The 16,409-nt window shown below is 41.3% G+C and overlaps 1 protein-coding gene across 13 annotated transcripts in view; it reads right to left on the reverse strand.

Annotated features, from left to right (window-relative positions):
• KALRN (kalirin, RhoGEF kinase) overlaps positions 1-16,409 on the reverse strand; it is a 330,226-nt gene that overhangs the window by 277,442 nt on the left and 36,375 nt on the right. For all 13 annotated transcript variants that reach the window (XM_017740170.1, XM_017740164.1, XM_017740169.1 and 10 more), the window contains exons 3-4: positions 16,318-16,409; positions 11,569-12,081 (exon numbers count right to left, since the gene is read on the reverse strand). The exon at positions 16,318-16,409 is cut by the window's right edge and continues 98 nt beyond it. In XM_017740170.1, the coding sequence (XP_017595659.1) occupies positions 11,569-12,081; positions 16,318-16,409 (605 nt within the window). The remainder of the gene's footprint in view (positions 1-11,568; positions 12,082-16,317) is intronic.

Genomic DNA, 16,409 nt, shown 5'->3' on the forward strand with positions numbered 1-16,409 from the left:
GGAAAGAAAATGAGGGTTGCTGAGGGCTGGAGACACACTGTGGGGTCACACCTGAGGGATGAGTGGCCCATGTCAGGGTAGGAACTCTAAGGAACAACAGCAGAAAAAAATTAAGAACCAGAGAACAGCTATAACAGCAGCAAAAACAAACTTATGTGAATATTATCCCTGACATGCCCCGCTGCCCACCAGCCCACCAAAAAAATTTTGATGGACTGGTTATAAACCAAGTCAAAAATGAGGGAAATTTAAGCCAGAGAAAAGTAGGTGTTTATGGCAGTGTGTTCTGCTTTTTCCTCTCAACACCCAAATCAAGATCAGAAGTTTGTGTTCATAAGCTTTAAACTGAGCAAAATTCCTCAACTCAAGACTGTTTTGTCTGTGGCACCTCTTCAGCACCTGTGCAGGACATAAGGCATCCAGGACTCTGGTGCCAAATAATACAGAGAGGTCTTGAGAGACATGAGAGTTCAAGAAAATATTTCTGAATTAGTTTCTACAATGTGCATGATTTGTAAGAAAAAAACTCAGAGCGACCTGGTTTTAAATGACACTGATACTTCTGGAAGCTATCCACAGACCATGCTCCTGGTTTTTCCTCTTCAACCCTTACCAGCTCCTGAGAAAGCAACCTCTCAGCTGTATACCCACCTTTATCTGTTCCCTATAAATAGATATCAAGGGTAATTTAAGACACACTTTTAAGACCCCAAGCTCTGCCAAATGTGGGCCACTGAAAGCATTTCAGCCAGGCCAGGAAGACGTTAATTTAGAAATAATCACATGGCTACATCTGAAAGATGCTGCACAATAAATCTGTGAACCTCATGTACATCTTAATTACATTATTTCCTGACAGCTAGTCTCTTATCACCTAACCTTTTTGAGGATCAAAGCAATAAATAAAAAAAAACCAGCTTTCTTCTCTTTTTCTAGATGTGTGGGCTTTGTTGCCCTTTAGAGCATTTGGGTCTTCTCATCTTCACTAGCTAAAGCAGAACTTTGTGGTTAAAACATGCTATAATCATCCTTAAAAATGAGTTTTAAGCCTGTATTCGGGTGCCAAACCTCTTTTTTGTGCCATACTGATCAGGGGAGCATTCCTGTGCCTCCCAGCAGTGCCAAGTTGGAGATGCTGAAAAAGCCTCAAAATGCTCCCTATCAAAATTGGCAAGCGAAAGAAAGAGGAAATTTCTGCAAATGCAAAAATATTCCACCAGAACATACTGCCTTCAATTATTTTTGGACCCATTCTAATGTTCATGGAGGAAGCAAGAGGAATAGTAACTGCGTATCCAGTGTCGGCAGCAGGAAACTACAAATAGCAGAGCACACCATGTTCCAGTTCCAGCAGCCCTTCTCCCGTTCCCGGCGGGGGCGCCCCGGAGCCGCTTCCTTACAGTCAAGGGTGGATGGGCAGCGAGGTGGCTGCTGCCAGAGCCTGCAAACAGAGCAGGAACCACACCATGGCTCAGGCAGTGCTGTGCCCTCTTACACTGAGAGGTCACGAGTGTGCTGGATGCTCCAGCGTAAATGGGACAGAGAGTGACCCTGGATCCTGTAACTGTGCTATAGGGCACGCTCAGCATGAAGGAAACGTGCAGCTCTTCCTCATCCCGAGCTGCAGCAGCAGAGTGAGGCATTGTTAGTGTTTTTACATCCCCAGCTAAAAGATCAGGTTCAATTCCAAGTGCTGTGGAGGCAACATATTTAGCTGCCAGTAAAAGAAAAAAACCCCACCCGATCTGGCAGCACAGGGCAGAATGAATTAATAAAGAAAGAAGGAAAGCACTGGGATATTTATTTTACACATCAGATCGGGACTCCCACTGCAGCACAGGCTTCCTGTGCCACAGGAGGCAAGGCAGTTAACCCCTGTGGTTTTTAATTCCCAATTTTTAGCTTTGAACTTTGAGTCCTTTGCACTTCATTCTGCTACTCCAAAGCCAATCCAGCTCAACAGAAATCAGTGTCTGGCAGATGATTGCCCTTCCTTATGGACAGCTGTCCACATCTGAAAAATTAGTACAAATGCCTTCAGAAGATTCTTGTGTTCGTTGCTTCTGGAGTCTGAACTTGGGTCATGGAAGTGTTAAGGGCGGAAGTTTGTACCCTCAGAGCTGTTGAGCCAGCAGCAGCAGACATGTTGCAAGAGAAACAGAAATGTCAATGGGAGGCTACAAAAGGGTCCTGCCCCCTTTACCACAGAAAAATAAGTGATGGTTACAGCCATGGAAGGTGACATTCACCACTAGAACAACAGCCACAAGGAAGAGAATTTCTGATATATATATTTACTTCAACCCCTGAGTTGCTCTGCTCAGCAGGCAAGGCAATCCCACGCTTCCTCAAACCAGATAGCAAAATGGGGTTTGTAGCTGGTTTTAGTTGTAGGAGCAGCACAAAGCAGTTGGTGTGCACTTGTGAGGTTGTCCTGTGGTCACCAGCTTTGTCCCCAAGCTTTCTCCTGATGGATGGAAAGGCAGAAAAGCAAACATTCACAATATTGGCATACAAGGGAAGACCCCCTGTGGTCATGACTGATAAATTGGAAAGTAGCAGGATACAAGCCTGACATGGTGTAAAAGCTGCAAGCTCCTTTGGAATATCACTAATAATGAAGGCTTTTTTCTTTTACAGTCAAATTAGCAGAAATGAACTCTGTTTTTGCTTGAGGAAAGTTAAAAACTTCTATAATGATCTCCTGATCTTGCAAAAATCTGGTAGTGGTTTTTTTTCCTACAGGTGCCAAGAACAGGATCTTATTAAGTGTGACCAGCAGTGGTCAAAATAATGAACACTTCCCACAGAGCCCACCACGATTACTTCCCGCTCCGACAACTCTTCACTTTAGATTGGGGGCAACAAATTGTGGATGGAATTAGCAACCTGTCAGAAGGCAACTTCCGACAGCAGAGGTCAGCTCGCTGCATCTTTAATTGAGAGCTGCAGCCTGCAAAGGCTGCAAGTGCCTGCACACAGGTTCCTGAACTGAGAGATGCAGGCTGTGCAGGATTCATCCTCCTCTTAAAGATGAAGGGATTTGCAAGTAATTTATTGTTATAGATGCTGAAGAAGGTTCGCCCCCACAGTTCCCCAATGATTCTTTTTTGTCCATGACTAGGTGAGGGAAATGGCAGATTTGACAAAGTTTAGCTGCCGCTCTCAGAGCCTTCCAAAATGGAAGGTGCTGATCCCACTATGACATCTCTTTAGCACATGACATCTACGCTCACAGCATCACAAGGAACTGTCAACACACACTCTGTGCACAACCACCCCTTGTTATAATGTTTTCTCTGCTTCTAGGCAAACTTTGTTCTTTTATTTAGTTTGTTTAAAAAAAAAAAAAAATCTGAGAACAGGTAAACCCAGTAATTTGGGAAATCCATGAGCCTGTTATGCCACCACTGAGCTTCCAAAAAAACCCAGTAAAGATGCATTCAGAATATCATACTGTTTATTCAGCTGCATCAGAACACCTCATAATGGCTTACCCATGACAGCAAGTACTGATGTGCTTCAAGACAAAGCAGAAGCAGTACTCAGTAGCAAAAACTGAATTATTTTAAAATGCTACAGAAACATGACAAAGAAGACATTTGAATAAACACTGAAAATTAATTAAAACCTGCTACAATAGAGTTTTTGCTACATGCTTTTAATTCTCACCTGTTTATTAGAGCCTCCTTTGTTCTAGGAAGTGTGAAATAATTAAATAAAAGTGATTAGAGCTGGCATAGGGTCATCTGGGGAAATACAGAGATTTTTAAGAATAGATGTACAGTTTCCCCCTTTGATATGAACTTCCTGTGTTGATCCTTTGTCTGTCCTTGATTGATGCTATCAGAAGAGTTATTGCTCAAAACAGCTTTAGTGAAGCAGTATACTCCCAGTATATGCCAAAGCAACCCAAATCCTGTGTGGATATACATATTCCATAGGAGTGTTGTCATACCCTTACATCTCCAAGGGCCATTTTCAACTGAAAATCCACATTTCTTTGTTGGAAACAACCAATATCCCAGTCAGATTCAGGACCTCACTGTGCTAGATGTCATACAAACACGCACTCAACTTTTTATTGTTTGTGCACCCAACTCAATCTCGATTCAAGCCTCCTTTCCACATCACCTATACAATGACATTTTCAACATTTTATAATCTGATACTGTAAGATGGTGTCTGCCAATTTAACAATTTAGTGACCTATCTGCACTTATTTTTTGTGTTATGCCCAGTATTAGAAATTCTGTGTCAGAGCAAACACTTCATGTTGAACATGGGACCTGCCCTCTGTTGCTTTAGTTTCAGAGCAGGCTTAAGTACAAAGCATGGGATGAGATGATGACCTTCTATTCACATGGTAGCTTATTTAGGCTGGCAGTTGACTTTCCTTCCCAACACAGGCATCCCAAGCCTGATTCTGTGAACAGTTATCTAGTGAGAATCTCTAGAGCAAAAAAAAAAGGCACCATATGCTAAGGGAAACTTCAGATTATAAAATAAAGCATTTTTCATTGGCAGCATGTGAGAGAAGATGCCAGATTTGGAAACAAGGTTTCAGGAGAGAACAGACGCTACGTGCTCTGTTCAAGAGTCCATTGCATGAAAAAAGACAAAGATGTTAAGGTAACTTAAAATACTTTGACTAAAGTCAAAGACTCTTGAGCAATGTCTATTCCAGATCCATAAATGTAGAGAAATGTATATTTATTCTATACAATAAAAATAAGAACCAATTGTGTCAGGAATTCATTTCAAAGCTCATTGTTCTGATATTAAGACTATTGCAAGCCCTGGCAAATCAGGCTGCCCATAATGTTTCAGATGTGAGCTAACACAACTGGAATCCCGGGATGGGGACACCAGCATGGACAGATGGAGACATGGCCTCGTTACCGTAAGTGGGTGGCCACGGCTGACCCTGCCATCAGCAGAGCTGGAGCCAGAGCCAGTAGCTGGTACCAGGGAATGCCACACTGCTCCAGCTCACTCAGTGCTGTCACTGGGAGCTCTGATAGAGACCTCGAGTCCTTCACTCATTTCAATAGCAGCTGAAACTCTGTTTTACAGGACCAGGTCTGTCTTTTTTAGCACACGACTCAGGGAGACCTCAAGCTCCAAAACACAACTAGATCAGGAGTACAGCTAAAACTAGCCTGAAACTGAGTTGTTTCACCTGAAGAGAGTAGTTGTTGCTTTGGGCTGACAGGGGTAGTTACCACCACCAGCTTTGTCTTCTAAGAACTCTTTTTCTGGAATTATAGGTAAGAGATTTCATTTATGCTCAGCATGAAATTCTTGGTCCCTCTTCTTATAAAGCTCTCTGCAAACATGTGCATGTTCACAAACACAGACAGCCAGTTCAGTGCCTTTGCCAGTCAGAATTCGTACCCCATGGCCCTGTCCTTTCTCTGCACAGACATTTGAAATACACTAAGCATGACAGAAACATGTTTAAATGAGTCTCACTTAGACCCTCAGTCAAATGTCTCTGCAGAAGACACTAAGCTTATTGACTCCTTTTATTGCAGAAGTCTTATGGAGCTTACCTCAGGCCTAACAACACCACTGGTGTTCAAAATCTCCAGGAAAGCTCCTTACTGTGATGCTCGCTCACTGTGCTGTTGTGATATCCATGGTGTAAGTACTTAGATGGAAAATCCAGGGCATGCTGAGTTCTGCCCACCAATGCAGTGTTCATGTAACTTAAATGAAATCTAAATCCTATACAAAAATCCATGTCTAATCCATGATTATTATGCCTGTATGATTACTACTGTTAACTGTTAAATACCACTCATTCAGTAACAAATCCTTTCATAGTCAAACAGCACATGGGGAATATGTACTTCAGATGTGCCCTCATTATTAATCTTCATTGTGGTTCTGTCCCCTCTTAATGTGCTTCCTGGCTCCTCCCCACTCCTAATTAACCACCTCCCCAGAACTCCTTCGTTTTGTATTCATTTCACATATGACAGGTTCCCCTGTCACCTTCTCTGAACTCTCCTCACTGGCTTCCCGTTCTCACTCCCTGGGACACTACCCTCTCACAGTAACTTCTAAGCCAATAATTCCCATGAAATCTTGGAGGCAATTGTATATATGGGCACATAGCACAGATCAAAGAAACCAAGTGCTTCCAGCAGTGAAATCAGAGAGGGGAAATGGTCCTTCACTAAGTGGATTTTATCTCAGTCAGAGGAGCCTGTCCCAGGTGCTGTGCCTGGTGGAATTATGCAAGTCCTTAACGGTTAATATGACGTGTTGCAAAGAGGAAAACTCTATAAATTTGCTTTAGGTATCACTTCAAGGGTCTTTTGACACCGCTAAAAGAAGAGAACTTAGAGGTGATGTAGAACGTAAAAGGAAGCAAAGTTGGTTTTTAATCTTGCTTATACTGCTTTTCCAGAAAGTCAGCTAAGACCCATTTCTAGGAAATGCTTCCCTTGACTAAAGGAGCAGCTACAATTGCTCTACTTAATGGACTGTAATAAAATAAACTGCCTCCTATTAGCAAGAAGAATCATATCATCAGTTTTGTAATGCATTTTATTACAAAACATACAGCATCAGAATTTTTAAATGCAGTATGAGGGGAAGTAATGTACGAAACAGTTAAAGTGGGTGTCATACAATCATAAATGTACTGATAGTTTCCTTTCTCCCAAACATCAAGATATCAATTTTTCTTCTGTAAAGCCATCTTTTCCCACCTGAACCACAGCATAAATTTCTACATGTTGCACTTGATTATCCATCAAAGCCATCCTGCATCTTTTTAGAGAAAGAGTAGCTTGCACAACATTCCCTCCTTCTGAGGAACGTGAACCTTTGGCAGATGTAATACTCCAAAACGAGCATGAGCATGGTTCAAGTACTTGGACTATATATTCTTGGATACTCTTCCCCCCCACTGACTTCACTACAGAGCTAGAGCTTCTCTGTATTTTTCTAGACTAACTCTGCCTATTAAGTGACATTCTTAACCAGGAACTCCTAAATTTCATCTGGCACTTCCGAATGGGTATATTGTTAGTTAATGGATATAATGTGCTTCTGCTGAAAATCAGTAGGAGTCTTCCCAATACTTTCACTAGGAATTGGAATCGGACACTGGACAGGAGTCTAGTACATCTGATACAGCTGTAACTTTCCTCCTTGAGAAACCAAATGCCACATTATTTATTTCACTCAGCGGGGGCTGACTTTAATAGCACCCATTCAGTAGAATAACACAACGGTTCCCTTACTTAAGGAGACTTGACTGAGGAAGGGGCCAGAAGTGGGTGTGAGAGGGAGGAAGGCAGTGTCTGCTCCTCAGTGCCGTGGTCTCACTGCCCACACTTGCACCGGGAGTGGGAGGCAGGAGAACTGCTGCAACTGTTACTGCACCCTATTCCTCTTAACCATTTTGCTTATACCCCCCTCCAAATTTGTCTCCTATCTATGAACTTTGCAGTGTTAATCACATTCCAATCACTCTTGCACTCACCAAAATCTTTCCGTTGCTCCAGGCTGGTCACATCACCTGGAAAAAGGGAGCTACAGCTGCTGTGGAGTAGGAGCTGCAAGCTACCCATGCTTTCCCCTCCCGCTCCCTGCAGACACCCGCAGAGCAGTCACACCATAGCAGCCCCAGCAGCCAGCACAGCTTCCCATCGCCTGCTCCACAAGGAAAATCACTGGCAGAGCTGTATTTTTCAAAGGGAAGCCTTGGTTTACACGGGGCTGATGGTTTTGACTGTAAGCCTGCTATTTCACTGCTCCTTGAAGACTAGATGTGGCCTGTGGTTTGCCACTAGACTTTCTACAAAGCTGGCCTGATCCAAATAAAATGTTTCTCCCACCGCAAACTTCCAATGAAATTCACTCATGGCATTTTCTAACTCCATCTTTTGGAGTTTGCCTTTGTGTAGTGGTGGACTGTGTAGGAAGTCAGGAAGCAAGAGGGGAGGTGAGGACAGAGAGAACATGCCAAGCCCCCTCTTGCCTGCTATTGGGGCTGATTCCCACGGTGTTAGAGCAGCTCCTCGCTCTGCTGTGAGGAGCTTACAGTGCAGACCCTTAGCTCGGTCCAGCTGGTGACTGTATTGTTTATACTTAACATGGACAATGCTGATTACATCATGAGTTTTTTTCATTCACAGACATGTTGGGGTAGTAAAATTGGTGTGGAACCAACACAGAATGATGTGGAAATTCCTACATAAGTCAAATTGGGTGCCAGTTACAAATGATTTCCAGAAAAGCTGGAAAGTATGGAGTGTAAGTATAATTTTTTGCCTTTTTTTTTTGTATTTATTCAAGTGCAAAACATGTGGACTCTTGCCTGAACTCTTCTCCCTGTCCAGATTTCCACCAACTAATTATCATTTCTCAGATAGTTCTAATACTTGGATCTACGCTGATTGTGGGTTTTTTGTTTCAAACAATATTCAATTTAGACTGGGATACATTTTTTAATGTTAGTGGTGACTAAAAATATTTTCCCTGTTACCCAGTAAAACACAGTGAAGCCTCAGTTCTAGTTTCAAAATTATATATATCTACATATGTATTTCTCCATTAGTTGGTGAGCAATAAATTTGTTGAACAGTGAGGGTCAGGGCTTCGCCAGCAGCTGAAATGTGTTATTTATCAGCAGATCATTACAGTCAGCACTGCACAGCATGTGAACTTCCTCACACCCCTCTGCCAAAGCTCCCCACATGGCTGACCTGCCTGCTGACTTGAGCTTCAAGGAGCTTCCAGTCTCCATCTGGAGATTCAATCTCACTGCACTGTTTGTGCCTATGTGATAGCCCCACTTTTCCTTTCCCTTGGCCCCAGTACAGGAAAATAAAACTCTAAAGCCCTGACTTGGGGACACAGTTTCTCCACAGAGAGCCCTGCTCTCTCCCACTGATTTGAGTGGGAGAAGCCCAGGCTGTGACTGCTACCCCCTCTGTTTATTTTGGCAATGAGTTGTTCAGCACACAACTATACAGACTTCTGTGACTTGTAATGCCTGTAATTTAAATATTTTGTGTGTCCTGGCAGTGACTGCCATTTCTAAATGTTCCAATAGAGGGGATCTATAAGAGGGGAAAAAAAGTGAATTGATTTGCTTTGAACATCTGGGGTATTGTAATACCAAAGGGTGCAAAAATTAACTTTCCTTAGAATACTATGTGTTTTAGTCCTTGTGTCCCTTTTTTTTCTATCCCATTTTTAAGAACTTTTCAGACAATAAGGACACATTAAATTTTTGAAATCAGAGATGTCCAGAAAATGAAAGTGCTTCTCCATTTTCTCCTTATTATAACAGGTTTCTTGAAATATCATCCAATGAATATACAGAGATATTTTTAAAGACCCTAAAACCTTGTTTATATTCAGAATTTTATGTTGGAGTTTGAGCTTTCACAGGCTACTAGAGTTGTCATTTGACTAGAACTAAACGACATATCCAGGCTATACAAAAAGATCTGTGTCTCTCTCCAGGAGATGAAGAGTATCCTGGCTCTGCTACCACACCTAAGTAGAGTGCAACTGAGCAAATGGAGGTACCTGGAAACTCTAAAATTCAATATGCAGACATATTGGTGGCTATTTCTATAGTGGAGACAGCACTCAGACTGTATTTAGCTCTGAACATTTTATGAAACAAGTACTTTCCAGTCTGAGGTGGTCAGACTACTTCAAAGAGATCTGAAAAAGGCAGCTACAGAGGAAAAGCACATCAGTGTTTTACATCAGTCTACACGTGCGAAATGTGACGTTAAAGGGTCTGCAACCCTTCCAGGAAGAATTTTAGGGACTCACAAACTGAGAAGACTAAAAACACAGACTTGGGAATATAAAAGAAGAAAATATTTTATATTCTTTGGGAAAACACAGAAGTAAAGAAAAGGCAAGCAGAGCTAAAGCAGAGAAGCTGTGTCTTTAGTTAATGTGAGGCAGATGAAGAAGAGAAGTTGAGAAGAGGAGAATCCTGGTTTTGTCAAACTGGAATTGCTCAAGGCAGCCAGTGTTAGAAAGGCAGAAAGCACATTCTCACTTCTTCCTTCACGTCAGAAATTTCATTTACTTGTTGACTTGCCTAGACCTTACACATAACAACCACAGAATAACACATGCAAAGAGCTTTGCTGTCACATTGCCTAGACTTATATCACATCATCCTTTCATGCCTGTGCAAGAGGTAGAAAGGAAACACCCTGGAGACTTCCTTCAATGCCACAGAACAATGCTTGGCAACAAGGACTTCTCAAACACTGCCTTGATCTGAGAGCCTTTCAGCTTATAACATTATTAATTATAATAACTTCCTAAATATTTACTAATAATATTATCAAATAATAATAATAAATTTAAAAATAAAATTAATAAGCAGCGGTCATCCGAATAATCCCAAAGAAACTGAAAATCCAGAGTGAAGCACTGACTGAAGTACAGCCACTGCTGGGAAGGACAAAAGTGAGTGGCCTCCTTATAGCATATGACACACAATGAACAGGGGAAATGCTACTATTGTAGCATTTGGAATTTAAACTCTGCTCTTATGCATCCTTGAGTGATGCTGCAGTGACTCTTATTTTAGAGGGACTCATCTGAATTCAAGGTTTTCCCAACAGGACGATTGATTATAAAATGATGGAGCTTTTACAGTCCCAGCAAGTCTTGGAGATATTTAGTACATGCATTGAAATCCAATGTCAAGTGTCTGGTTCTGCACTACTCAAGATTAAGTTTGTTTCAGCAATGTGCTTCTCCACGGTGTTTTAAAATAACACTAACTAGTAGCTGATTAAAAAAAACCATCCTCATGAGATCCCCCTGCAGATGAGGTCTGCTTTTCTTTTGCAACTCCTCCTGGGTTTGTCCAGGCAAACACATTAGTGAGACAACTGGATAATGCATTAAGTAGAGAAGATTCAGAGATTGGTGATTTTGATGGATATACAGACTAGATAAACACGATTCTGAGAGCTCACGATTCTCTCTTCCACTGAGAATACCCTACCTCTGTGGCCTGGAATTTTAAATGTGCAACAAAGACTTCTCACAAAATCACCTAAGAAGGTGCCAAGCACTTCTGCATTAAGAAAGCCAAGGCTTTAGTGCTACACAGTGTTCTAAAGTAAATTCCCTGAAACCTATACTTGAAATTTCCCATCGACTCCAAGAAGATCAAATAATCACAGTGAATTAAACCCCAAAATCATTCTTTCAGTGCTGTGACAAACAAATATATTCATAAGCTTAGTAAAAGAAGTTTCAAAAAAAAAGCCAGATTCTTGTGCTAATGTCTAACAAATATACTCACTGTGAGACAAAAAAGCAGATTAGCTTTCATCAAAAGTGACAGAGACAAGTTACTCTTGGATATTATTATGCCTGCTACATCCAACAATTACCTTGGTGAATTTGGTTTATGAGTCACATGAAGTATATCTGCTGGCAACATGAGATTTACACCTGTGATGAACACCTCATGTCGCCACTTATAGAAAAAATGGTCACCCTTGCAACAGAGTGTTGTTTAAAGTATGAAAAAAGGAACAGATTATTCCCTACCTTCTCAGCATCTTGCTCAAAAAGCCGGAGTTGAAAGCACTGGTCCAGTTTCAGCTTGCGGACATGCCACATCTGATGCAAGTGTTGCCGGGTAGAATGCAGCTTGTCTAAAAGGCTGGTAATCTTTGGCACTAGACTTTGAAAATCTGCACTTCCAGGAATGCAGTTCCTACCAGAAAAACCATCACTGGATCTTATGCATTGTAATAACCTCTGGCCCTCACGATCCAGTTCTTCCACAGGAGCTTTAATAACTTTTTTCTTAAGCTGTGTGTGCTCATCAATCAGCCTTCTTGAGCCCTCAACATCAACTGGAAACTCCTTCCTAGCCAACATTTCCTGGAGATCCTCCAGCCTTGATAATAAATGGATGGCGCTGTTGAAAAACTCTTCCAAGGAGACACGCAGCTCTATCCATTCATCGTGGTTGTAATCCAAGGACCCTTCGAACTCGTCCGTCAGTTGAGAAGGGTCAACAAGCTTTGCCAGGCCTTCCACAGACACCATACTTGTCTAAGGAAGGGAAAGGGACAGCATTTAAATCAGGGGCTATCCAATCAGGATTAACAGCACAACCCATAAACAGCATGAAGTGAGTATTTTCCTCATCAATACATAGCTGAAGGCACATTGTAAGAGATGTCAAGGACTGTGTTTAATTTTGATGTATTAATTGGACAGAAAACTTTGCTACTAATGGCACTTATTTATTTATTTATTAAAAGACATGGTATTTACTGAAATAATGCCTATCTTTTTTAGCTGGCCTGACTATCAACAACATGTAGTGAAAATGCTTCTGCCACAGCTTTTCATCAGCCCAGCTGGACACGGAAGACTTCTTACTGCAGCCTTTGGATATCTGGACGTGGTTGTTCACTAAACAGGTACAGGTATTACAGGGACTCTGCTATTTGTGTTACACCCCAGCTAGTGGCTACCCAGAAGCAAAAGTTTCAGTTGCATGAACTGAAGCAGGTATTGCAAACTGCCATAACTGAGAATATACTGGGTTTCTTCTTCCAAGTTATTCCAGCTGGCTTTTTGTCACTCTTCCATATTAGCAATTCCTAATGTAATTATACCAAAATCAATGTAAAACTGAAATGTCATTGAAGTATTAACAACTAGAACTTGTTGCCAATAGAAAGTACTGCTCATGAATCATACACAATCAATGAGAAATGGTTTTAATTCATTCAGACTCGGTAACTGGTGATAGAGAAAAGCACTGGATGTCTGGAAAACAGATTACAGTTCAAGGACACAGAAACTGATAGCTTTTCCCATTTGTTTTAGACAAACTACTTCTTTCTGAAATTAGGAGCATAGGGTTTCATATGTAACTAGAGATTTTCAGTGCTGTCATGTTAACACCCAAGATGGCAGTCCTTAAAGGCTTGTATCTTCATCAGTAACTGCACATCTATCCCCTAGAGATCAGGCCTCTAAAGAATGCCAGAGCTTGTGCTCTTCAGAAATGGAGGCACCCAGTAATCACAGCACTCTTGTAAAAGTAATCTACGAAGAAAAACACCTAAAGTCCTGACCACTATCCTGAATTATGTCCATAATAGTAGGCTAGCCACTGGTTAAAGGTTAATAATAGCCTTTTTCTTCCAATTTGTATCCATCCAAAAATATCAGGCATTCTGCAATGTATTAAAATTGAGCTTGTATTGAACTTAAGCTCAGGAGAAAGATTATTTTTAAATGTTCTTGCAATATTCCTTGCATTGAGGAAAAGTGAGGAGAGTGGGAAGAGCAAAGAAACAGTGGGAAGGTAAGTACGTAGCTTCAGAGGGTTTTCAAATTTTTAAACCTCTTTATCAGGACACTGAAACCTTGAAGATAATTCAATTTAGAGTTTAACTGCCTGTCAGGGAAATATTTCTCTTGATGGCTAACACTTGGGGATCCCTCTCATGGATCCAAGCTAATGGAAACATTGCTCTAATCATGGACAGAATCTGACATGAGATAGTAGCAAGGCTTTTCGTTTCTTGAATTCTGCAGAAATTTTCTTTATTCAGGTTTGATTTTTTAAGTAGTTATTGAAACTCTAATGAAAACAATTTTAGTGAGGTAGGTAGGTGCTTACTGTTTCCTAGGCTTGAAATGAATCTCTTTTGAAATCAATTTAAAAGTGTTGCCCAGTATTTAGACTCTTCCAGCAGGAGAAAGAAAATAATCTTGAAGGCACCTCTGAATTAATGCTAAGTAAGCTGCCTGGTCCATTCCTCAAAGTGACAGGAAACTTTGGGATCCACATACATCAACCAAACACTTTTCTTTCTCTTTCTGGGTGAAGATCTGTGTACATGCTTCACTCTGGACTGTGACACAGAAACACTGTGCCGGAATCTCACCCCACAAAATCCAGTTCATCAGCCTCCACTAAGGGTCACAGTGCCCTGGCACACACATAATACTTCCATTAAGCTCAAAAAATACAAAACCTTAAAAATAACTGGCCTTAAAAGTAACACTGGGTACTGCTGAGTTTGTGGATGGGATAGTTCAGCAGAGACTCCCATTGCCTTCCACTGCAGTGTGCTCCTGCCAAGGCCCTCGTGTTTGAGCCGAGCTGTGGGAAATTGCCACGACAGGCCAGTTCAGAGAGGGTATCTGTGAGCTGCCCCACATAAACCAAATAAATGTGGGCCTTGTTTGATATTCACAGTTCTTATGAGAGAGCATGAGCTGCCCAAGAGCCTGAACTTACTGACAAGCAGTAACATCCCAAAGAATCCTTTAAACAGAAGTTCCTTGATTGTGGTGTGTATATTGTAGGGTGGACCACAGCTTAGGAAACCTTGGTTTGATTCATGGAATTGAAGGACTCAAACCATTCTGTGATTCTGAGTGTCTGCAGGTGGTTCAATAGACAGTGAAAGCACTGACTCTCCCCCTCTGGGCCAAAAATTTGCGGACCATTGGACACCCATGTGAACAGCCCTGCAGACAGACCAAGGCTCAAGGGCACTCACAACACACACAAAATGAAAATGCATTTAATTCATTCCAGCATGTACAGCAAACAAGTCCAGAGCTTTTTAAACACTACGGACTCAGAGGTGTAACCATGAAGAATAACTTGATCACAGTTTACTCTTTACTATCATCACAACTCCACATAATAAAAACATATGTCAAGCCTCCAGAAAGTATTGATTTTAAAACCAAACCAATGTCCTAAAAATACATACTTGAACTCTGTTCCTTTACCTCTAGGCTATGAAACTTTAGGAAGACATTTTCTAAAGCACTGGAGAATTGAAATTCAGTGTTGGATATACACTCATATTCTTGGGCTACTATGTGACTGCCCCTCAATGCCCTCATACATTTTAAACAGAAGCTCCCCATGCCCTAAACCTATCCTACTGTTAATCTCTGCACAGGCTCCCTCCTGCTCCATGTTCTGCTGTAGCCACACAACTCCCCTCTCCTCCCCACCGCCCCCATCCCTCTCATTCCCCATGGCAGCAATGCCAATGTCACTGCACTGTGATGGCAGCTGCCCTGCCAGGACCAGTGACGGCAGTGAGCATGAGGAATCTCTGAGTCTAACAAACCCATACTGGGGGCAGCTTTGCTTTCAAAAGCACATATGGGATAGCAAGTGGAAGTTATTTTGATGGCTGAGTCCTCAAAGGTACCAAGGAGTGTAAAGACTGATTTAATCAAAGCAAAATTTATGAATTGACTGGATTTTGTGAAACGGGTGAAAATTTACAAGCACTTAAAATGTGATAATAATGTAAAATTGTGTTAATGAGTAACGCCAACATAATTCCTCATAGCCATTCAAGGGTGCTTGCAAGAACAGGTTGAAAATAAGGACACATTTATATCACACCAACTTCACCAAAACTTAAATAGATACTTAAATACAGTCTTCCATTGCAGTAAACATTAAGAACTATAGCCAAATTTTCTTCTGCATTCCAGAAATGCAAAATTTGTGTGTCTCTCTGAAAATAATGGATTGGTAAGACAGCCAACAATAGAAATGTTTTTCAGTGAATTATTAAAAGATAATGCATGACTAAGTCATGGCAGGGCATGACTGATGTATGAGCACTTCATGCACCTGAGTTTTGATTCTTTTTGGATAAGAAGCTAAAATTCACAGAAGACTGAAGTGCTCTAGAGAACACAGCTGGTTTGTCTTCATCAACAACAAAGTTAGTAAAATTTCCTTAATTATGCAGTTGTTATATACTGGTTACTTCTCAAAGGACATGCCTGAGGCACCTTATCATTCACATGAGCTGTTAATGTCACCCCTGAATTGTAAATCTCAATTAAGTGAAAGAGGTGACAATTTAGCAAATGTCTTTTATAAAATAAAAGCCACTAGTGGAAGTTTGGTAGAGGTAAACTAACAAACCCATACAGTTGCATCTAGAAAAGAGTATCTTTAGCATTTTGACTTGATTTGGTATTTGGTGGGGTTTTTTTGTTTTTTTTTTCCTATGAGAAACAAAGGAAAGACTTAATGCACCACCACCAAAAATAAATACCACAAAAAAAACCCCTCAGCAAAATGAACTATGTGAACCTCTGGGATGAAACATGTAACTCATTCCACCAGTGTGCTCAGAAAACAACCTGATGCCAGGGCATCAGCCTAGTCTTGCCACCTTCCCCCAGAGGTATATTTTGCTTTCAGTCACAGGGGGTTTTTTACCTGAAGAAAGGTTCTTATCAGAGATAATGCTTACATTTCTACATGGTTCTCACCTCAAAGATGAACTTGGAACTGCCGAAGTTTGTTTTCTGCTTCTGCCAGAAATTATCAGGTTTTATAATCAGGGCAACATGAATCTCAGCAG

Source organism: Corvus brachyrhynchos, unplaced genomic scaffold, assembly GCF_000691975.1.
Source record: "Corvus brachyrhynchos isolate BGI_N302 unplaced genomic scaffold, ASM69197v1 scaffold126, whole genome shotgun sequence".
In the NCBI taxonomy this organism is placed as follows: Eukaryota; Metazoa; Chordata; class Aves; order Passeriformes; family Corvidae; genus Corvus; species Corvus brachyrhynchos.